General features: G+C 42.1%; 1 protein-coding gene across 1 annotated transcript in view; it reads right to left on the bottom strand.

Moving 5' to 3' along the window:
- Nucleotides 1-8,124: 8,124 nt before the first annotated feature.
- LOC138963123 (calcium-responsive transcription factor-like) overlaps nt 8,125-23,987 on the bottom strand; it is a 33,652-nt gene continuing 17,789 nt past the window's right edge. Inside the window, exons 8-14 of the mRNA XM_070335146.1 lie at nt 23,015-23,254; nt 20,904-21,057; nt 18,469-18,628; nt 18,039-18,178; nt 15,913-16,137; nt 15,213-15,330; nt 8,125-11,727 (exon numbers count right to left, since the gene is read on the bottom strand). Coding sequence (XP_070191247.1) covers nt 11,672-11,727; nt 15,213-15,330; nt 15,913-16,137; nt 18,039-18,178; nt 18,469-18,628; nt 20,904-21,057; nt 23,015-23,254 — 1,093 coding nt within the window. The 3' untranslated portion in view covers nt 8,125-11,671. The remainder of the gene's footprint in view (nt 11,728-15,212; nt 15,331-15,912; nt 16,138-18,038; nt 18,179-18,468; nt 18,629-20,903; nt 21,058-23,014; nt 23,255-23,987) is intronic.

The raw sequence follows: 23,987 nt of genomic DNA, 5'->3' as shown, positions 1-23,987 counted from the left end.
AATTATGTATTCTTTTGTGAACTGACACTAACACAAAATCCAAAAGGCGGGTGAGATTATTCTTCGTATTTTAGGAAAGTTTTCATTTTTAACTTGTCTTGATATCTCTGGTACATGTTTGATATGGACAATGAACAAACTTTGCTGATTCTGTAAGTGAACCAGGTTGTTCAAATCACGTACTGCGTGCCTGTCTTCATTTGATTCAGGGCCTAGAAGATCGTCTAGCTCTTGTCTGGCCTTCGAATTTCAAAAGCGTATTTGCTTCTGTTTTGGCCTTTTTCCATTCTCCTTTCTGAAAGAAAAACAATTTGTTGTTGTTGTTGTTGTTGTTGTTGTTGTTGTTGTTGTTGTTGTTGTTGTTGTTGTTTACAGACATAGACTCAAGGTGTTCGCACAAATTAACTTCGTTAGATCGAAAGCAATGAAGTCCGTTGTTGTTGTTGTTGTTGTTGTTGTTGTTGTTGTTGTTGTTGTTGTTGTTTACAGACATAGACTCAAGGTGTTCGCACAAATTAACTTCGTTAGATCGAAAGCAATGAAGTCCTTGGTTCACTACATAAATTATGCTATATCCGGACATTAAGAAGTTTACAAGATAGCGCTTGCAATCACGACGCATTGCATATGGGCAGAATATACCTGCGCAGTTTCAGCGGCACAGACGACGCACGGCCTATTATTTATGCCGCGATAGGGATTATGACGAGTACTTGGCCTGTTTTCCTTTCATGCAACGTACGTGTAGCAGGCTGGGATAAGCTGCAGTGCGTCGTCGGTCCTGCTGAAGTTACATATGTGAGCGGAGCCCCATACCAGTCTATACGTCGGTATCCTCGCCATTGTACTTTTCATTGATGGCCGACAAGAAAGACAATTTGAACATTAGAACCCTCATTTTAAGACATACACAAATCTTTAACAAGTCGCGTAAGGCGAAATTAATAATAATAATAATAATAATAATGCAAACTTCTATAGCGCTATTCTAGAAAAATGTCTACTCTTAGCGCTTTACAATACATACATCAACCAAGCATACTATACACGCACAGGCAAAGAAACCGACCACACATAACCAACAAACTATACATGCACAGGCAAAGAAAACGACCAAACATACAATACACGCACAGGCAAAAATAACGACCAAACATAAACAAACATACTATGACCAAACATAACCAACATACTATACGCGCGCAGGCAAAGAGAACAATCAGCACATGTAATAATTACTGACAACTAATAATGCAGGCATACAGTGACAGTCCAATACACAGCCTAAGCACAAAAACCACAATAGGCTTCTATATAAAAACGTGTCAACAGTACTATTTACACACACACAAACAGTGCTGACACAAAGCGCAGAAAATATATATACACGTTATTTTAGGCACTAGGTAGGGGGTGAAGTGGGGCGGGATGGGGTGGGTGGGGAGATGCTGGAGGGGAAAATCACTTGCGCTGAAAGAGGTGTGTTTTGAGATTTTACTACATTTAGTCAAGCTGTGGAACTCACAGAATGAAACTGAACGGACTGCATTTTTTCACAATGACCGCAGTCCGCCGCTAGTGCAAAAGGCAGTGAAAGTGACGAGCCTGTTTAGCGCGGTAGCGGTTGCGCTGTGCTTGCACAGCACGCTTTACTGTACCTCTCTTCGTTTTAACTTTCTGAGCGTGTTTTTAATCCAAACATATCATATCCATATGTTTTTGGAATCAGGAACCGACAAGGAATAAGATGACATTGTTTTTAAAACGATTTCGGAAATTTAATTTTAATCATAATTTTTATATTATTAATTTTTAGAGCTTGTTTTTAATCCGAATATAACATATTTATATGTTTTTGGAATCAGAACATGATGAAGAATAAAATAAAAGTAATTTTGGATCGTTTTATAAAAAAATATTTTTAATTACAATTTTTAGATTTTTAATGACCAAAGTTAATTTTTAAGCCTACATGCTCAAATGCAATACTGAAGTCCGGCCTTCGTCGAAGATTGCTTGGCCAAAATTTCAATCAATTTGATTGAAAAATGAAGGTGTGACAGTGCCGCCTCAACTTTTACAAAAAGCCGGATATGACGTCATAAAAGACATTTATCGAAAAAATGAAAAAAAAATCTGGGGATATCATACCCAGGAACTCTCATGTAAAATGTCATAAAGATCGGTCCAGTAGTTTACTCTGAATCGCTCTACACACACACACACACACACACACACATACACCACGACCCTCGTCTCGATTCCCCCCTCTATGTTAAAACATTTAGTCATAACTTGACTAAATGTAAAAATAAGGCCTGACAAAGGCGAGAGTGTTATAATGGAGGTAACTGTACAGGGGTTATCAACAGAAAGTCTTGAAAGGTAGGGTCTTAAAAGGTCTCAGGATGCGTGAACACACACATCTTGCTCCTCCAACGAACCGGTCAGAAGGCGGAGGCGCCCTCGGCGCGGTGCATCATTCTGCTCCATGTCGATGTCGTCGCCGTAGTGTTTCTCCATGACGCCTTGCAGTCAGCCACCCCCAACTGTCTACCCCCCCTCCCCCCTCCCACACACACCCACCACCCCCACCCCACCCCCACTACCACGAACTGGTCACTGAGAAGGCGGAGGCGGCCTTGGCTCGTTGCATCTGCTTCATGTCGATGTCGTCGCCGTAGTGTTTCTCCATGACGCCTTGCAGTCAGCCACCCCCTATCTCTACCCCCCCCCCTCACCCCCCCACCCCCACTCCAACGAAGTGGCCAGAAGGCGTTGGCAGCCTTGGCTCGCTGCATCTGCTCCATGTCGATGTCGTCGCCGTAGTGTTTCTCCATGACGCCTTGCAGTCAGCCACTCCCTATCTCTATCCCCCCCACCCCCACTCCAACAAAGTGGTCAGAAGGCGTTGGCAGCCTCGGCAATACTCTCTCTCTCTCTCTGTCTCTGTCTCTCCTTCTCTCTCTCGCCCTCTCTCTCCCTCTCTCTCTCTGTACATCTATGTCAATTAACATTACATGGCTAACAGGTACATCTATGTCAATTACAATGGCTACCAGGTACATCTATGTCAATTAACATGGCTACCAGGTACATCTGTGTCAATTAACATGGCTACCAGATACATCCTGTGTCAATTAACATGGCTACCAGGTACATCTGTGTCAATTAACATGGCTACCAGGTACATCTGTGTCAATTAACATGGCTACCAGGTACATCTGTGTCAATTAACATGGCTACCAGGTACATCTATGTCAATTTCAATGGCTACCAGGTACATCTGTGTCAATTAACATGGCTACCAGGTACATCTGTGTCAATTAACATGGCTACCAGGTACATCTGTGTCAATTAACATGGCTACCAGGTACATCTATGTCAATTTCAATGGCTACCAGGTACATCTGTGTCAATTTCAATGGCTACCAGGTACATCTGTGTCAATTAACATGGCTACCAGGTACATCTATGTCAATTTCAATGGCTACCAGGTACATCTGTGTCAATTTCAATGGCTACCAGGTACATCTGTGTCAATTAACATGGCTACCAGGTACATCTGTGTCAATTAACATGGCTACCAGGTACATCTGTGTCAATTAACATGGCTACCAGGTACATCTGTGTCAATTAACATGGCTACCAGGTACATCTGTGTCAATTAACATGGCTACCAGGTACATCTGTGTCAATTAACATGGCTACCAGGTACATCTGTGTCAATTAACATGGCTACCAGGTACATCTATGTCAATTAACATGGCTACCAGGTACATCTGTGTCAATTAACATGGCTACCAGGTACATCTGTGTCAATTAACATGGCTACCAGGTACATCTATGTCAATTAACATGGCTACCAGGTACATCTATGTCAATTAACATGGCTACCAGGTACATCTGTGTCAATTAACATGGCTACCAGGTACATCTGTGTCAATTAACATGGCTACCAGGTACATCTGTGTCAATTAACATGGCTACCAGGTACATCTGTGTCAATTAACATGGCTACCAGGTACATCTATGTCAATTAACATGGCTACCAGGTACATCTGTGTCAATTAACATGGCTACCAGGTACATCTGTGTCAATTAACATGGCTACCAGGTACATCTATGTCAATTAACATGGCTACCAGGTACATCTATGTCAATTAACATGGCTACCAGGTACATCTGTGTCAATTAACATGGCTACCAGGTACATCTGTGTCAATTAACATGGCTACCAGGTACATCTGTGTCAATTAACATGGCTACCAGGTACATCTATGTCAATTAACATGGCTACCAGGTACATCTGTGTCAATTAACATGGCTACCAGGTACATCTGTGTCAATTAACATGGCTACCAGGTACATCTGTGTCAATTAACATGGCTACCAGGTACATCTATGTCAATTAACATGGCTACCAGGTACATCTGTGTCAATTAACATGGCTACCAGGTACATCTGTGTCAATTAACATGGCTACCAGGTACATCTGTGTCAATTAACATGGCTACCAGGTACATCTGTGTCAATTAACATGGCTACCAGGTACATCTGTGTCAATTAACATGGCTACCAGGTACATCTGTGTCAATTAACATGGCTACCAGGTACATCTGTGTCAATTAACATGGCTACCAGGTACATCTATGTCAATTAACATGGCTACCAGGTACATCTGTGTCAATTAACATGGCTACCAGGTACATCTGTGTCAATTAACATGGCTACCTCTGTGTCAATTAACATGGCTACCAGGTACATCTATGTCAATTAACATGGCTACCAGGTACATCCGTGTCAATTAACATGGCTACCAGGTACATCTGTGTCAATTAACATGGCTACCAGGTACATCCGTGTCAATTAACATGGCTACCAGGTACATCCGTGTCAATTAACATGGCTACCAGGTACATCTGTGTCAATTAACATGGCTACCAGGTACATCTATGTCAATTAACATGGCTACCAGGTACATCTGTGTCAATTAACATGGCTACCAGGTACATCTGTGTCAATTAACATGGCTACCAGGTACATCTATGTCAATTAACATGGCTCCTACCTATATGCTAATTAACATAAACATTCTAACCTGTCCTGACGACCACCTCTCGGTTACGATCACCCGCCATTTACGACCACCCCAAAAGATCCCCGACGATTTTGTTTTTTTGTCTCAATATACGTTATCAGTCCACTCCGTCTGTAAGGCCACAAAAAAAATAGGTCTGTTTACGGTAACATAGGCCCAAAAAATAGGGTCGGTAGGTCGGGATTTTTTTTATTTTTTTTTTTTCCCCAAAAAAACCATATTTTTACGTTATTTTGCAAAAAAACCAAGATTTTTTTTTCTTCTCCCAAATGCCAAAAAAAAGTCTAGGGTCGCGCGAAAAAAATAGGGTCGGTCAGGTTACCGTAAACAGACTATTTTTTTGTTTTGGCCTAACGACCACTTTTAGTCGGTCCCTTGGGGTTTTGTTATAAACTGGTTCGACTGTACATGTATATGATATGTTTTTGTTGAGAGTACTGTTGCTGACCACTCGCACAGCAGCTTGGTTCAGAGAAGGTCACTCTGTCATGAATCCGAATGGGAAGATTATGTACCACCGTTTTCAATCACGCCACCACTTTGGCAGCCGTAACCCGTCGTCGGAGGAATTTTTAGAAAAAAAGCATCCCGGTGATGGGATGTGCACTATGCGATGAGATTCAATCGCCGCGGAATTACATGACCACATATATACGATCACTGCAGGTCAGTCATGAATCGGTCACCCCCACGCACAACATAGGGCCTAACAACTGCTTCTACAGTAAAATGGCCTCGGCATCAACTGTAGTCAAAGTAAGAATCCATTGCGTTTGATATTTTGCTTGTGAAACAAAATCCAAAAGTGTGTACTATCTTCTGCCGTTTTGTATATGAGCCAATGTCAAAAGGTGCTGTGGGTACGCTAGGTATTTTATAAGTTCTGTAACTATTTACTGAATGTACACTCAGATGGAACTTTTGGTTTTTCTGAGAGATTAATGAATAAAGATGATCGCAGAGAAAAACCAAAGACTAACTATAAACAGTTAAAATTCTGCTCCTCATTAATTACGCAAATTAGTGCTTTTTAGGGACGTATTTTGACAAGGTGTTTGAGTACTGTACTCTCGATAGTTTTAGAAAAAATGCTAATAAGCTTTTTTCTGGGCAGTTGGATTTAAACCAAATGATTGCATGAACCCCAATACATAGTTCTGTGTGTTTTTCGTCCCATTTGTCCGCTTTTTAAAGAAATTATTAAAGTTTGAAAATTGCGTGTCTAGCGTGACTCTTTGCGTCACAAAAACTCAAACTTTAAAAAAGCTTCCAAAAAATGTTGTTGTTCAACTAGATACACAAAAGAACCAGTTTTGAACAAAAACTGTCGGTGAAAAGGAAAAACAATGAAAATAACCACTATATTTTGAAGTTTGGTACCATTTCTGGCTAATTTAAGCTTTGTCGTCACAATGTCACACTAGACACTTTTTTATCAAATTTCATTTTTTTCCACAAAATTTGTAATTTCTTTCTTTTATGCGCTTTTAACTTGATTATGTTTAATCTACACCCCAATACTCATATGCGAGCTCAGTAGAAATGAAAGTTCTAGAAAAAAATGGAAAAAAATCAGGTTTATGTCCTTACATGCCACAAGAGACACTCGTCAAGCCTCAACTTAACGGCCAAATAACACAGCCGTTGTGAAAGATTTTCCCTTTTCTCCTTTAGAAACTATATACTGAATGTGTTAAGCAACTCAAAACACCAGTCATTTTACTTTGGATGTACTTTGATTTTCGAAGCTGTCAGACAGCACCTTTTGACTTTGGCTCATATAGTCACAATTGACTACATGTACAAAGGGGAAGGGATAGCGTGTATGCTTAAAAAAACATATCACTGTTGTGTGTTTTAGTGTGCGTGCCTGTGTGTGTGAGAGAGAGAGAGAGAGAGAAAGAGAGAGAGAGAGAGAGAGTGAGAGAGAGAGAGAGAGAGAGAGAGAGAGAGAGAGAGAGAGATTGATTGATTGATTGATTAAACTTTATTACAGAAGGATGGAGATTTTAGGCGTTGCCTAGTCTTACAATCTGTCCTTGCTAACTAACATGAATACAAAACAGACATGAAAACATTATAAGAGCAAAAGAGGTTGACGGCAAAAAAAAATCGTACATATGATAATAAATGGCATTTAAAGGCAAAGAAAAAGTTATAGTATTTGATACTATTAAATACAATAACAGCAATAGAAATATGAAAATAGAAATAATGGTAAGGATGATGATGTCATAACGATAATAACAATAAAAAATATAAAAAAATAAAAAAAAATAATGTAAAAAAAAAATTAAAAATTAAAAAAAAAAATTAAAAATTAAAAAAAATCCCGAGCACTAGAAACATATGGTCCAAATGAAACAACAACGGCTAGCAAGCAAAATAACAAACAGTAAGTCATTTGTATTTTACAAAAAATACCGACAACATAGCAAAAGGAAGAAAAGAACTACAACAAAGGATATACCAACACAACAGTAACAACAGAAACAGTAACCCTGAAAAGAGACTGCTATAAGATAACCGGTATGTATGATAACATTAGGACGGTTTAATACATCGGAGTAAACCCATTTTGAATCGCCACTAGGTTACGATAACGGTGGAATGCTCCACTTGGAATCAGATTTGAAACAAATGTCTGTGTATTTGCTTTTTAAAGGCTTTGACTGATGGAATATATTTTAATGCTGTTGGAAGTGAATTCCACACTGATGACCCTGAAAATGCAAGACTAGACTTGTACAAATCTAGTCGGGGGCGAGAGAGTGAGAGAGAGTGAGAGTGTGTGATTGATTGATTAAACTTTATTACAGAAGGATGGAGATTTTAGGCGTTGCCTAGTCTTACAATCTGTCCTTGCTAGCTAACATGAATACAAAACAGAACATGAAAACAGAGACAGAGGGAGAGAGGGAGAGATTTTGTCACTGTCAGTCATCCACCAACCATACAATGCTCGAAGCTGATTCATAATAGAATGATAAAATAGAATAGAAAACAAAGTACTAACACGCAAGTTAAACTTTACAGTTGTGTTTTATTTTCACCTCATTTTATGCCATCACATGTTCTTTCATGGTCTCACACACTCATAAATGCATACACTCACAAACAGACACTTTAAAGGTAATTCGATCAATTTAATCTGGCAGTGGTCTGCATATCAATGACATGCAGTTTAACAACAGTGGAATTATCAAACTACGTTCAGGGGAGGGATACTTCACACTGAATGTTTCAAGGGAAAATTTGAATTAGTCAGAGTACCCTGAAAAGAGTACCGTATTTGACGGATTACAAGACGCACAATCAGGCAAACGAAAGTACGGTATTTGGCGAAATCGGCTCCGAGAATAAACAAGTGAAACAAAGAATAAACAAGTGAAACAAAGAAGAAAAGTGAAAAAGTTTGAAGAAAAATATCACACACACACACAATTTCTAACCAACACACACGTAGTCCCGCCCGGAATAAGCTTTTTGGGGATGATTTACGACTTTTGCGCACCTTTCGAGCAGACGAAAACACAACATGGCGGCTCTCGCTCCTCTAACTATCGCGAGACACAAACAAGAAGGGCAAAGCCCATACGACTCACATGCTTTACACATTTTTCCTACCAAAATACATGTGACCTTGACCCAAGGTCAAGGTCATCCAAGGTCATGCAACACAAAGCTGTTAATTCAAGACATAGGAAGTACAATGGTGCTTATTGGCTCTTTCTACCATGAGATATGGTCACTTTTAGTGGTTCACTACCTTATTTTGGTCACATTTCATAAGGGTCAAAGTGACCTTGACCTTGATCATATGTGACCAAATGTGTCTCATGATGAAAGCATAACATGTGCCCCACATAATTTTTAAGTTTGAAACAGTTATCTTCCATAGTTCAGGGTCAAGGTCACTTCAAAATATGTATACAATCCAACTTTGAAGAGCTCCTGTGACCTTGACCTTGAAGCAAGGTAAACCAAACTGGTGTCAAAAGATGGGGCTTACTTTGCCCTATATATCATATATAGGTGAGGTATTGAATCTCAAAAACTTCAGAGAAAATGGGAAAAATGTGAAAAATAGCTGTTTTTTAGGCAACATTTATGGCCCCTGCGACCTTGACCTTGAAGCAAGGTCAAGATGCTATGTATGTTTTTTGGGGCCTTGTCATCATACACCATCTTGCCAAATTTGGTACTGATAGACTGAATAGTGTCCAAGAAATATCCAACGTTAAAGTTTTCCGGACGGACGGACGGACGGACGGACGGACGGACGGACGTCCGGACGTCCGGACGGACGGACGGACGACTCGGGTGAGTACATAGACTCACTTTTGCTTCGCATGTGAGTCAAAAAGCGAAATCCCGCGCGAGATCCTGATACATCCAGTGTTTCTCTGTATGCTATCTTGTCACGACGACTTGTTGACAAACGAAGATTCGCGAAAGAAAGAGAAAAGTGCCGAGTCTTGAGTAGAGAGCTAATAAAGTACCGGTAATCGCTAATCGAGCAAAATGAAAATCCGCGGCGACTTCCATTAGGTGAATGCTATTCAAGTTTAGGTAATGTTTTAGCCACATCTTTTTATAAGCCGCAATGCGATTTTTGTTGAAAAAAAGTCGCGGCTTGTAGTCCGTCAAATACGGTATATATGTACGTCTTTTCCAATTGCTGTGGTAACTGTTTCTCTTTATCATTTATGGAAATAGCATACCAACATAAAAACAACTTTAATTTATGTATCTTTATGTACAAACACCAAATGTATACTAGCTGCCCAACTCATTCAGAATACTATTTAAACAGTTACCGAAGCAACCAACAACAGAAAATTGTGCGAGTTCCAGAAAATTAAATGTGTGAATGCATCTTTATAAAGGAACAACTTTTCAAGTTCTTGACTCAGTTTATTTGAACAGCATCTTTACCCACAGAGTAGTACTGACAAATTACTTCTTTGGTATCACTATTGGAAGATTTATATAACGGTTAAGATTTTGCAATACATTTAGCTGAATATCAGCTGCTTAAAACTTCCTCAAAAACTGTAGTTTGGGGGTAAACATCCAAACCGAACATGTGTCCTCATGCGCCGACATTCCATTTTAACTTGCCCTGGAAGGATCAACAGATTAGGAACCAAGACAAACAGAGATAATAAATAGCTGAACTATACCGGCCTGAAAGCGGCGAGTATTTTACTCGCCATGGCGAGTAGAAACATGTGACTGGCGAGTAGAGATGTTCATCTACTCGCCAAATGTGAGTAAATTTGCTGAAACATTATTGTTGGTTTGGCTTGTATTTCTTTCTTTATTTGGTGTTTAACGTCGTTTTCAACCACGAAGGTTATATCGCGACGGGGAAAAAGGGGGGGGGGGGGGGGGGGGGGGGGGGGATAGAGCCACTTGTTAATTGTTTCTTTTTCACAAAAGCACTAATCAAAAAATTGCTCCAGGGGCTTGCAACGTAGTACAATATATTACCTTACTGGGAGAATGCAAGTTTCCAGTACAAAGGACTTCACATTTCTTATACTGCTTGACTAAAATCTTTACAAACATTGACTATATTCTATACAAGAAACACTTAACAAGGGTAAAAGGAGAAACAGAATCCGTTAGTCGCCTCTTACGACATGCTGGGGAGCATCGGGTAAATTCTTCCCCCTAACCCGCGGGGGGCGTTTGGCTAGTAAAGTTTGCTCTCTGGCTAGTAACGTTTCAGAATCACTAGCCAAAGGCGAGTACACCATTTGTTGGATTTTCAGCGCTGTTAGTGTTATACATCTGGGACACAAAATTAAAAAAGTGACACTGAACTCAAATTCCCTTGACACTTCTTAACCATCACACGATGAAGGGTTTTTTCTCCATTCAGATTTGTTGGTCATGCAGAGAGATTGGGGAGATTTGTAGTCTGTTGGCACGGACAGAGTCCACATTTTCACCAGATGGGTCTTGGCAGCTGCCTGAAAGATGTTCACGGAGTTCTGCCCCCCTGTGGCCATGTCTAGCGCCATAGACTGGGTGTGGGCTGAGATAACATCCAATTCAGTTGGTCAGCTTTGAACAAGTTGACAAAACTTCCACTGGCATAAATGACAGTGAAGTCATGGAGAATCACAGACAGGAACATCATTATGGCAGCAACATTTCTCTGTTGACGACTGGGAATTCCTAACGCAAGTAGCATATCTGCCAAGTGTTCACAACACAAGTAGCTTATCTGCCAAGTGTTCACAACACAAGTAGCTTATCTGCCAAGTGTTCACAACACAAGTAGCTTATCTGCCAAGTGTTCACAACACAAGTAGCTTATCTGCCAAGTGTTCACAGCATGAAAGAAGAAGACTGTGCTTTGTTTGATTTCTGTTGAGAATGCGACACTGTTCACAACTCAAGGAGCTTATTTGCGGAGTATTCACAACACAATCAGCTTCTCTGCCAAGTGTTCACAACACAAGTAGCTTCTCTGCCAAATGTTCACAACATGCAAGAAGACTTTTCTTTGGTTGATTTTTGTTGAGACCGAGTCACTGTTCACAACACAGGGGAATATCACTGTGCGTCAAATGTCTCTGGCACCGGGGCTGCCAACACTAACTGGTTGTCATCTGCACACAGGCAACCAAACAAAAAAATTAAAATAAAATTGAAGGTAAAAGTCAATTGCATGATTCGCTCTACCTGTAACATGTATTCTGTTTCTGTCACATTAAACAGATATACTGCTAACTACATGATTCGCTCTACCTGTAACATGTATTCTGTTTGTGTCACATTAAACAGATATACTGCTAACTACATGATTCGCTCTACCTGTAACATGTATTCTGTTTGTGTCACATTAAACAGATATACTGCTAACTACGTTCCAAATGTTTGTGTCACATTAAACAGATATACTGCTAACTACGTTCCACATGTTTGTGTCACATTAAACAGATATACTGCTAACTACATGATTCGCTCTACCTGTAACATGTATTCTGTTTGTGTCACATTAAACAGATATACTGCTAATTACGTTCCGAATGTTTGTGTCACATTAAACAGATATACTGCTAATTACGTTCCGAATGTTTGTGTCACATTAAACAGATATACTGCTAACTACATGATTCGCTCTACCTGTAACATGTATTCTGTTTGTGTCACATTAAACAGATATACTGCTAACTACATGATTCGCTCTACCTGTAGCATGTATTCTGTTTGTGTCACATTAAACAGATATACTGCTAACTACATGATTCGCTCTACCTGTAACATGTATTCTGTTTGTGTCACATTAAACAGATATACTGCTAAGTACATGATTCGCTCTACCTGTAACATGTATTCTGTTTGTGTCACATTAAACAGATATACTGCTAACTACATGATTCGCTCTACCTGTAACATGTATTCTGTTTGTGTCAAATTAAACAGATATACTGCTAATTACATGATTCGCTCTACCTGTAACATGTATTCTGTTTGTGTCACATTAAACAGATATACTGCTAACTACATGATTCGCTCTACCTGTAACATGTATTCTGTTTGTGTCACATTAAACAGATATACTGCTAACTACGTTCCAAATGTTTGTGTCACATTAAACAGATATACTGCTAACTACGTTCCGAATGTTTGTGTCACATTAAACAGATATACTGCTAATTACGTTCCGAATGTTTGTGTCACATTAAACAGATATACTGCTAATTACATGATTCGCTCTACCTGTAACATGTATTCTGTTTGTGTCACATTAAACAGATATACTGCTAACTACATGATTCGCTCTACCTGTAACATGTATTCTGTTTCTGTCACATTAAACAGATATACTGCTAACTACATGATTCGCTCTACCTGTAACATGTATTCTGTTTGTGTCACATTAAACAGATATACTGCTAACTACGTTCCAAATGTTTGTGTCACATTAAACAGATATACTGCTAACTACGTTCCAAATGTTTGCAACATGATCAGTTATTTTGTCAGATTCTTCAGTGCAACTATTGAAACAAATGGTGACAACTAGCGACTTTAAATGTCCAAGTCATCAAGAGCAACTATTGAAACAAATGGTGACAACTAGCGACTTTAAATGTCCAAGTCATTAAGAGCAACTATTGAAACAAATGGTGACAACTAGCGACTTTAAATGTCCAAGTCATTAAGAGCAACTATTGAAACAAATGGTGACAACTAGCGACTTTAAATGTCCAAGTCATTAAGAGCAACTATTGAAACAAATGGTGACAGCTAGCGACTTTAAATGTCCAAGTCATCAAGAGCAACTATTGAAACAAATGGTGACAACTAGCGACTTTAAATGTCCAAGTCATCAAGAGCAACTATTGAAACAAATGGTGACAACTAGCGACTTTAAATGTCCAAGTCATCAAGAGCAACTATTGAAACAAATGGTGACAACTAGCGACTTTAAATGTCCAAGTCATCAAGAGCAACTATTGAAACAAATGGTGACAACTAGCGACTTTAAATGTCCAAGTCATGAAGAGCAACTATTGAAACAAATGGTGACAACTAGCGACTTTAAATGTCCAAGTCATCAAGAGCAACTATTGAAACAAATGGTGACAACTAGCGACTTTAAATGTCCAAGTCATTAAGAGCAACTATTGAAACAAATGGTGACAACTAGCGACTTTAAATGTCCAAGTCATTAAGAGCAACTATTGAAACAAATGGTGACAACTAGCGACTTTAAATGTCCAAGTCATTAAGAGCAACTATTGAAACAAATGGTGACAACTAGCGACTTTAAATGTCCAAGTCATTAAGAGCACAAGACAAGAAACCTCCACTCCAATAGCAATTTGAAAGGTTGACTTCTTCTTCTTCTTCTTCTTCTTCTGCGTTCGTGGGCTGAAACTCCCACGTACACTACGTGTTTTTTGCACGAGTGGACTTTTACGTGTATGACCGTTTTTACCCCGCCATTTAGGCAGCCATACGCCGCTTTCGGGGAAAGCATGCTGGGTATTTTTGTGTTTCTATAACCCACCGAACTCTGACATGGATTACAGGATCTTTTTCGTGCGCACTTGGTCTTGTGCTTGCGTGTACACACGGGGGTGTTCGGACACCGAGGAGAGTCTGCACACAAAGTTGACTCTGAGAAATAAATCTCTCGCCGAACGTGGGGACGAACTCACGCTGACAGCGGCCAACTGGATACAAATCCAGCGCGCTACCGACTGAGCTATATCCCCGCCCGAAAGGTTGACTTCAACTGGCACCAATTAATCTACCCAATGCAATAATCAAATAGATCTGTATGTGTGTGTGTGTGTGTGTGTGTGTGTGTGTGTGTGTGTGTGTGTGTGTGTGTGTGTGTGTGTGTGTGTGTGTGTGTGTCTATGTGTGAGTCTGTGTGTGTGTGTGTATGTGTGTGTGTCTCCGTCTGTGTGTGTGTGTGTGTGTGTGTGTGTGCCTCCGTCTGTGTGTATGTGTGTGTGTGCCTCCGTCTGTGTGTGTGTATGTATGTGTGTGTGTGTGCCTCCGTCTGTGTGTGTGTGTATGTCTGTGTGTGTGTGTATGTGTGTGCCTCCGTCTGTGTGTGTGTGTGTATGTGTGCCTGCGTCTGTGTGTCTGTGTGTGTTGTGTATGTGTGTGTGTTTGTGTGTGTGTGTGTGTGTGTGCCTGTGCCTCCGTCTGTGTGTGTGTGTGTGTGCGCCTCCGTCTGTGTGTGTGTGTGTGTGTGTGTGTGTGTGCCTGTGCCTCCGTCTGTGTGTGTGTGTGTATGTGTGCCTGTGCCTGTGCCTGTGCGTGTGTGTGTGTGTGTGCGTGTGTATGTGTGTGTGTGTGTGTGTGTGTGTGTGTGTGTGTGCCTGTGCCTCCGTCTGTGTGTGCCAGAGAGGGAAAGGAGAGGACTAAGTAACACAATGTACCTGAAGCACAACTCTTGCACACTGTGTCACTCTCCTCTCCCTGGGACAAGATAAGCTCCAACACAAACAAGCAAAATATCGGTGATCATGTCGGTGACACAAACTAACACACTTTCCCCAGGCTTCTCTGAATCTCACACACAAACACACACACACACACACACACAAACATACACACAGTGACCGACCTGTCATGGATATGGTGATCATGTCGGTGTCACTGACCAGCACACTCTCCCCTGCCTTCTCTGCGTCATCGTCCATGACGGCGGACACCATCACACTGTCCTCACCCGCCACGGCCATCTGGACACAGAGACAGTCATGTCACACCTTAACACCCTTCTGCATTTCATTTTCTTTTTTAACACCTTCTCTGCTGGTAGAATTTTTTTTTTTTTTATCAATAAAAAAAATCATAATACAAAGTATGAAAATTAGAACAAAAACTAGAACATTATTTCCAGGGGAGGCAATCATACGGCTGCTAAATCAAGAGGCAATAATCCACCGTTTGTTTCCCTTGTCATAGTATTGATTACACGAACTCCTTGTATACAAGGTACACACGCACACAAAAAAACACACACACAAAAAACACACACACAAAAAACACACACACAAAAAACAAGGGGGTGAAAGCAAAGGCCCTTAACTTCTTAACCATACATTTCTGTTTGTTCACAGCAGTGGTTAGCTCCCCTCCCATAGGGGAAAACACCCCAAGAAAGGTGTGTACAAGAAAATGCAACACTGGATGGGATCCAAGCAGTGGGTCAGATTTGTTGAAATCAAGATTTCCTTGAGATTTCAGCCTACCCGACCCAGCGCTTGGTTCCTTCAGTGCACACCACCCGAGTATAACGACATGCCATGTATCTCACACACCTGCACAGGTACGACAGCCTGCTCCTCCCCAGTTGACACCTGCAGTAACTGGTCAGGACTGACGACGTGCAACACCTCTGATGATGCGTCCTCCAGCCCCTCCCCTGTTGCCATGACGATGGCTGCTGCACTGTCGCTGCTGTCTGCTGAAGCGTGGGCGCCCACCCCTGAGTCCAGGTCTGATGCTGTCCCGGCCAGGTCGTCACTGGACGGTGAGCTTCCCAGCTGACATAAGGACAAAATAGCATCAGTATTTGTATAAACTAACACAGCTCAATCCTCGCAAACAGCTCAGAACTTCTGTGTAGTAAAACAAGTGTTTTCGTGTTTCTATAACCCTCTGAATTCTGACAAGGATTACAGTATCTTTTTTGTACATGCTTGGTTTTGTGCTGTTGTGTTCACACGAAGGAGGATAAGGTGCTAGCAGGTCTGTAAACAAGCTGACCTGGGAGATGGGAAATATCTCCACCCGTACACCACCAGAGGGCTGACGTCGTATTACCTATAGGCTCCCGCCCGCCTTGAAGAGATTCAATATTAGAAAGGAAAGTTCATGATGTGTCTTTGAAGAAAACCATGATGCATTCACACAAGTCCCAAATCAAAACTTAATTACTACCATCACAGCTCTGATTCAGTGTAAACAACATTCACTGCACCCACATTCTTTTGAATTCAGCTGAACAGATGTAAAACAAAAATAATCCATGAGATCTAACTTGAGATTTTGACCCATAACCTCATCCTGAACTCAGGTCAAAATGTGTTCGGCTCATTCTCTCCCTGACCGGACGCGACAGTCCTACGCGAATCTATCAAAAAAACACACTTAACAAGTGGCTCTATCCCATCTCCCCCCTTTCCCCTATCCCATCTCCCCCCTTTCCCTCGTCGCGATATAACCTTCGTGGTTGAAAACGACGTTAAACACCAAATAAAGAAAGAATCTATCAAAACTAGGAATACAGAGTTATCTCCCATATGTTTTTCGCGAGCACTGATCTAAATTTGAGATCAGTGTTCGCGAGACGAAAATGATTGCAAATTGGCTGACTTCGACAGTGATCTCCGTTCTGTTCTTCACAGTTATGATAAAGACTCAAGGTCAAAAGGTCAAAACAAGTTGAAATTTTGGGACTGCTGCCGAAAGGAGACCGTAATATATGGTTGCATCACTACAGAAAAAATTGTCTGCTTCAGCGAACGCCGAAACCAAACGGTTGATTATCACGTGACACTTTTGCCATATTTAGAGTTGTTTGTACAGTAAATACAGCCGCGAAAAAATAGCTCCCTTGAAACTGTCTTACAAATCAATTCCTTTGTAATCTAAAAATTAAACAACACCATGAAAAATCATTATCGACGATCGCGAATCTGCTTATATCAATAATACATTACAAATAGCTCTAAATATGTAAAAAAAAAATCTGTTTCCTTGCCAGACAAGGACAAGGAAACTGAAGGCATCCTGTCAGGGAGAGAATGAGCCGAACTCATTTTGACCTGAGTTCAGGATGCCATAACCTACCAAAGCCCTATATTACAGTGGAACATGCCCTTGCGACCACCTCTCCAAAGTAACCACCTGCCAACAATGACCACTGCCAAGGATCCAAGACGAGTTTTTCTCCTATGTAATGGGCGGTTCTGGTGAGGTTATGCCCTCTCTTTCTTTCGGCTGGTAACTGGCGCCACCTCGCGGCAAGATCACACGAGAAAGGAAAAACAACTTGCATTGGTCCCAAATAGCATATCGGTTTGGTAACAGTTCGTGTGTAAGTCGTGCATTTTATACGGTAAACAGACAATGGTCGGTTCTGGTGAGGTTATGCCTCTTCTTTCTTTCGGCTGGTAACTGGCGCCACCTCGCGGTAAGATCACAGGAGTTGTCTCGCGTTATCACCCCAGAAGCGCTCATTCACCTTTCCATAGCGACATGCACCTGTCTGTAACAACCACTGTTGGTGGGTCCCTTGGATGGTCCTCATAGGTGGGTTCCTCTCCTTCTTCTTCAACTTAACTCCTGTTTCTTGTGGGTTTTTACGTGTATGACCGTTTTTACTCTGCCATTTGGGCAGCCATACACCACTCTCGGGGAAGACAGGTTCCAGTGTACCTACCTGCATGAGACTATCGGCAGGGAAGATGGCGGGGTGGAGCTTTGAGAGAAGTTGTGCCGTCTCTGGCGTGAGGGTCGTGCTGACCTGTGTCGTGCCGTCTGATAAGTGCGTCTCTATGCGCGATATGATATGGTGTCCGTCTGAAACAGAGGAAAACTAAGTTAAGTTCTTCTCAATGAAAAATATCAATATGCGCGATATGATATGGTGCCCATCTGAAACAGGAATTCTATGTCAAGTTCTGCTGATTGGAAAATAACACTCTTATCACTGAGTCATCGAAATGTCTGAAAAAACCCATCAATTAGAAATATTGCAAAACCAAACGCAAAATACAGCAACACTATGAAAGCGACGGTATTCCAACCAGTCTTACCTGCATCAGGGTTTTGTGTGAGCGTGACGGTGACAGTATTCCAACCAGTCTTACCTGCATCAGGGTTTTGTGTGAGCGTGACGGTGACAGTTTCTGGCATGGCCAGGCTAGGATTCATGCCCCTTTCCAGCAAGGCAGACAACCTCTCCTGATCCCCTTCATCCAGCTCTTCCACGTTCTCTCCCCCTTCCCCCTGCAAGAGCTCCACGTTCACCTGCAAGCAAAGGTAACGTGAGCAATTAGACATAGGATAATGAGATAATAAGATTTCATATATATAGTCTTGTCAGGTCACCCTCATAGAAATTCAGGCAGCTTTCTCACTGGGGAAAGCGAGCTGCCATACAGTACGGCGCTACCCATTGTTTATATTTTCCTACATGTGTGTATTCACTGTATCCAAGCCCTGAGACTGTCGCTGTGAACTTGGGTTCTTTATCGCGGGCATGTGTGTATTCATGCATGTTTCCAAGCCCTGAGACTGTCGCTGTGAATTTGGGTTCTTTATCGCGGGCATGTGTGTATTCACTGTTTCCAAGCCCTGAGACTGTCGCTGTGAACTTGGGTTCTTTATCGCGGATATGTGTGTATTCATGCATGTTTCCAAGCCCTGAGACTGTCGCTGTGAACTTGGGTTCTTTATCGCGGGCATGTGTGTATTCATGTTTCCAAGCCCTGAGACTGTCGCTGTGAACTCGGGTTCTTTATCGCGGGCATGTGTGTATTCATGCATGTTTCCAAGCCCTGAGACTGTTGCTGTGAACTCGGGTTCTTTATCGCGGGCATGTGTGTATTCATGCATGTTTCCAAGCCCTGAGACTGTTGCTGTGAATTTGGGTTCTTTATCGCGGGCATGTGTGTATTCATGTTTCCAAGCCCTGAGACTGTCGCTGTGAACTTGGGTTCTTTATCGCGGATATGTGTGTATTCATGCATGTTTCCAAACCCTGAGACTGTCGCTGTGAACTTGGGTTCTTTATCGCGGGCATGTGTGTATTCATGTTTCCAAACCCTGAGACTGTCGCTGTGAACTTGGGTTCTTTATCGCGGGCATGAGTGTATTCATTGTTTCCAAGCCCTGAGACTGTCGCTGTGAACTTGGGTTCTTTATCGCGGGCATGTGTGTATTCATGCATGTTTCCAAACCCTGAGACTGTCGCTGTGAACTTGGGTTCTTTATCGCGGGCATGTGTGTATTCATTGTTTCCAAGCCCTGAGACTGTCGCTGTGAACTTGGGTTCTTTATCGCGGGCATGAGTGTAATCATTGTTTCCAAGCCCTGAGACTGTCGCTGTGAACTTGGGTTCTTTATCGCGGGCATGTGTGTATTCATTGTTTCCAAGCCCTGAGACTGTCGCTGTGAACTTGGGTTCTTTATCGCGGGCATGAGTGTATTCATTGTTTCCAAGCCCTGAGACTGTCGCTGTGAACTTGGGTTCTTTATCGTGGGCATGTGTGCACACGGGGGTGCTCGGCCACTGAGGAAAGTCTGCACAAAGTTGACACTGGGAAATAAATCCCTCACCGAACTTGGGGATCGAACCCACGCCATTAGCGACAACTGGTTTTGAAGCCAGCGCCGCTACCGACTGAGCTATTTCCTGCTCATACAACTGTTACAGGCAATTACAAATTAACAAAAGTGTGTGCTGTTGTTTTTTTGCACTTATCTCCTCCAGGACACACAAATCTGAACGCTGGGTAACTCTTTAGTTTTGAGATGAGCATTTGGCTTTGCCTTAGCCACTAGGGTCGGTGTCCCTGACACCTCTTCGTAACAGTCTGCTTTGTCGGCGAGGACAGATGTCCAGAACAGCATAGTGCAGTTTCCTTGAATAAGGGGGCAGTACGTTCGGTATACAACTGAGGCTTATCAGCCGCGACGGTGCCTGAGCTTGGCGGGTACTGCTCACAGCTCGGGACACGGCACCGTAAACATTCCCCTTCCCTTTACCTCTCTCGTCACCATCCGCCCTAGCCTTGGTCTCAGTATCTTGGTGTAATGTAAGTAAATGGTACAGGCTGTGAATCTTTCACGCCACAGCGAGTGCCTAGGTTATTCAATGAATTCAAGTTTGTCATCAATGGTTAGACTTACAAGTGTAGACACCACTACCATTAGGTCACTCTTCCTAGGAATGAAATCATACAACTACACAACGAATATGACTGTAATAATGCTAAAACCCTCCAGTCAGACATAGACAAAATCCTGGGCCCTATCTTACGCTAAACAAAACAGAAAAAAACATTACATTTTATACTAATTTTTTTTAAACCATAACAAACAAATACAGCGAAATATGAGAAAGAAAAGACCCTTCGGACTAGTTGAACACCTGAACATTCGAGAAACTTTCGAAAAGAAACATTCTTGCAAGATCTGGAGAAAGAAAAAAGTGTTGCCTAACCTACAAACTTGACTTTTTTCTGGTCATATTACAATAACCACAACTTATTGTTTGCTTGGCCTAATGCAGATGTCTCACCGTGGTGGCGGTGACCCCAAGGGAACCATTTTCGATGTCCTTGATGGCCTGGTGAAGGTGATTCTTGAGGTCATTCACCGTGGGAAACAGGGTCAGGTCGTGACGCTCAGGAATCTTGTCTGACCCCGCAAACAGCTCTCGCAGCACAAACGACCTGCACGCAATAAGGGGAATGTGTTGCAGTGGTAACTGTGATGTGAGGCCCCTCCTAACACAGGACACCTCCAAATAAAGGACACCTTCTGCTATCTATTAATAATATACAATACCGATACATGCCCAGCCTGGTGGTGACATTACGATTCATTTCTACTGCTGAAAAATGTTGAAGTCACCGAGACAAACTTCCTCCTCAAAAAAATGTTTCCCTTCCTCAGAAGACATGCAGAAGTGACAGAATTTTTAATTGCAGCCATCATTTACATAAAGACGGCTTTTTCAACTTTGTTTGGCTTCTGACATCAGGGATTTCATTTCAAAAGTGAGTGTAAAAAAGAGTTGTACAGTAAACCCTGTAGAATGCGGTCACTGGACCGGCCACTCGCACAATACGGACAGTCTTTATTGGCACGGATCGTTTCCTTCATTAAAATCACTGTACTTAGCGGACACCTCGGAATTACGGACGCGGACGCTTATTTTAGGTCTCTACTAAATTGTGTAACTGCTCAATACGGACAAAGGATGTTCGTTTAACTTCCAAACATCACTGCGATTGTCTGTCTTCTCTCTCTCGCAAGCTTGATTTGAGAGGTAAAAGAAGCTTAATCTCGATTGGTCGGCTTTGAGCTGAAACTGAAACAAGCTTATTAGCGATTGGTCAGCAACCTCATAGCCAATGAAATGCATCGAAAGTATTCGACGGAAGTCGGTACATTTGTAAACAACATCGAAGATTCTCACACACTTGCACAGCCGATTCAGTCGCGTTTTGCCGAAGTTTGAATGAATCACGATAGCTTCTAGGTTGCGGAAGGAACGAAACGCTCTCACTTTAGAGCAACGAGTGTCTGTGGTGAAAAAGCTGCAGAGCGGACAATCATGCCAATCGATCGCGCAAGAGCTGGGCTGTGGAAGGACGCAGATTTCAAAAGTCAGCATAGACCTGTGTTAAAGCTGTTGTGATAAGTTGTCTGAAGGACCAATGTATTCATGGCGATGGTGTGCGTGGTACTGTGATCCGTTAAAGTGCGCTGTCTCGCTCAGTACCGCCGACTTCAGCACTAGAGGTTTCTGTCGGGGTTACCCCACCCTTAGCTCCTGGTCAGGGACCTTACCTGGGAGCACAGGTAGCAGGGGTTTTAACGCGCCTCTTATCCGCGTGATGAACCCGTATGAGCACATAGGGTATTTACTAGTCAACAGTGCCACCTGTTAACCACCCCGCTCTGATAGGAACACCGCCAGTTGGTCCAGGACAGCTTATTCGTCCGGGCAAGCCCGACTTATATCGCTGCAATCCCTTATATCTAAGGGACACCCCCTATCCGCCACCTGGGGACCCGCCGGGTTGGGGATTGAAGGACCAATTATTGTTACTTTAAATAATTTATATATTCTTGTTCTGCCTGTGTTAACAACATGTGATAAAGTGTTCTTTTTAAAAGTCCTTCTCTGTGGACTGGATCTGTTACTGGTAATAAAATAATGTATTTCACTGTTTTTACTTGTTATTTTTTTACTCTTAAACATGTACATTCAATATAGCACTTTCCTTTTTGCAACCACATTTGCTTGAACCTGTAAAATAAGGACACCTGCAGAATAAGGACACTTTTCACTCATGGTCCCAAGGGTGTCCTATTTGACAGGTTATACTGTAATTTATTCTTTGTCATGCTTTTGAGGCCTGGTGCTATGTCGTCAAATGTACATCATCTTACGCAATCAAAACACCTAGGACTCCGGGTCTTTGGTAGACTTGAAAAGCAGAAACACATTTTCCCTTATGAACTTATCATTGACCAGAAATAACTGTCCCCGAAAACACACACACAAAAACACAACCTCAACATCAATTATGTCCACGGACGGCTTAACACTGCTCATTCCTAAGACTCTCCTGATTACTCAGGGGAGTCAAAACCCCAGTAGCACAACACATGCCTCACCTGAGGTGCCTTCGAATGGCATATATTCTGGTTTCTCCGCTGGCCACCAGGTCGCGAATTTTGTTGACAATTTTGGGATGCAGTCTTACCCCCTCGGGCTCCGCCTCATTCAAACACACTGCTGCCGTGATGATTTCTGACGCTTCATAGGTGACAGTGGTGGCCTTCTTCTTTTCCACGCCTTGCCCCATGTCGTCATGAAACTCGTGGCCTTTTTCTGTGGGAAGCTGAATGTAGAATCTGAAACAGCACGAAGACTGTTAGTGGGACCAGAGGATCTCTTTTTTCAGGTTATTGACTACAGTACTGTCATGTTATATATGTGACCCTCCACCACGGAATGAGTCGCATGTCACCTTTGCATGATTTTCATATTTTTACATTTTCCTAACGAGTTTTTTATGCTCTATCCAGTGGTGAAAACCGTTTTAGAAAAGAGCGAAAAATGTTTGAGTTACAAGCCTGTGACTAAGGTGACCCTCACACTGTTACCAGACACTCCCCGGACTTATATACAAAATTTTATAAGTAAATTTTAATTTAATTAATATACTTACCCAACTCACATATAGCAATTAACTCTAGTTCAGTGCTGGTTACGCTGTACGCGTCCCCTTGGTAACAAGGGAGACCACTCTAAAAAAGAGAGTGACCAATCCCATAAGGCCAGACCAACTACCGGTCCGACTTCCGTATGCGTGCGCATACGCCGCCATTTGTATCATTCCATCGAAGCCCAACTCACTCCCTTTTTTAGTCCCAAATACCACCACAGCGGGGAGGCGGGAGGGATTAAACGATGTGAGTTGGGTAAGTATATTAATTAAATTAAAATTTACTTATAAAATTTTGTATTAAATTACATACACTATACCCAACTCACATATAGCAGATTGCTACTATAGGTGGTGGGTACTTACCAAAATTCAACCACGCAGGACTTGCCCCGCGGCTACCATCGCTGGTAGCGCAG

The sequence above is a fragment of the Littorina saxatilis genome, linkage group LG3, assembly GCF_037325665.1.
Source record: "Littorina saxatilis isolate snail1 linkage group LG3, US_GU_Lsax_2.0, whole genome shotgun sequence".
Taxonomy (NCBI): domain Eukaryota; kingdom Metazoa; phylum Mollusca; class Gastropoda; order Littorinimorpha; family Littorinidae; genus Littorina; species Littorina saxatilis.
This window is presented reverse-complemented; position numbering and strand designations above follow the sequence as displayed.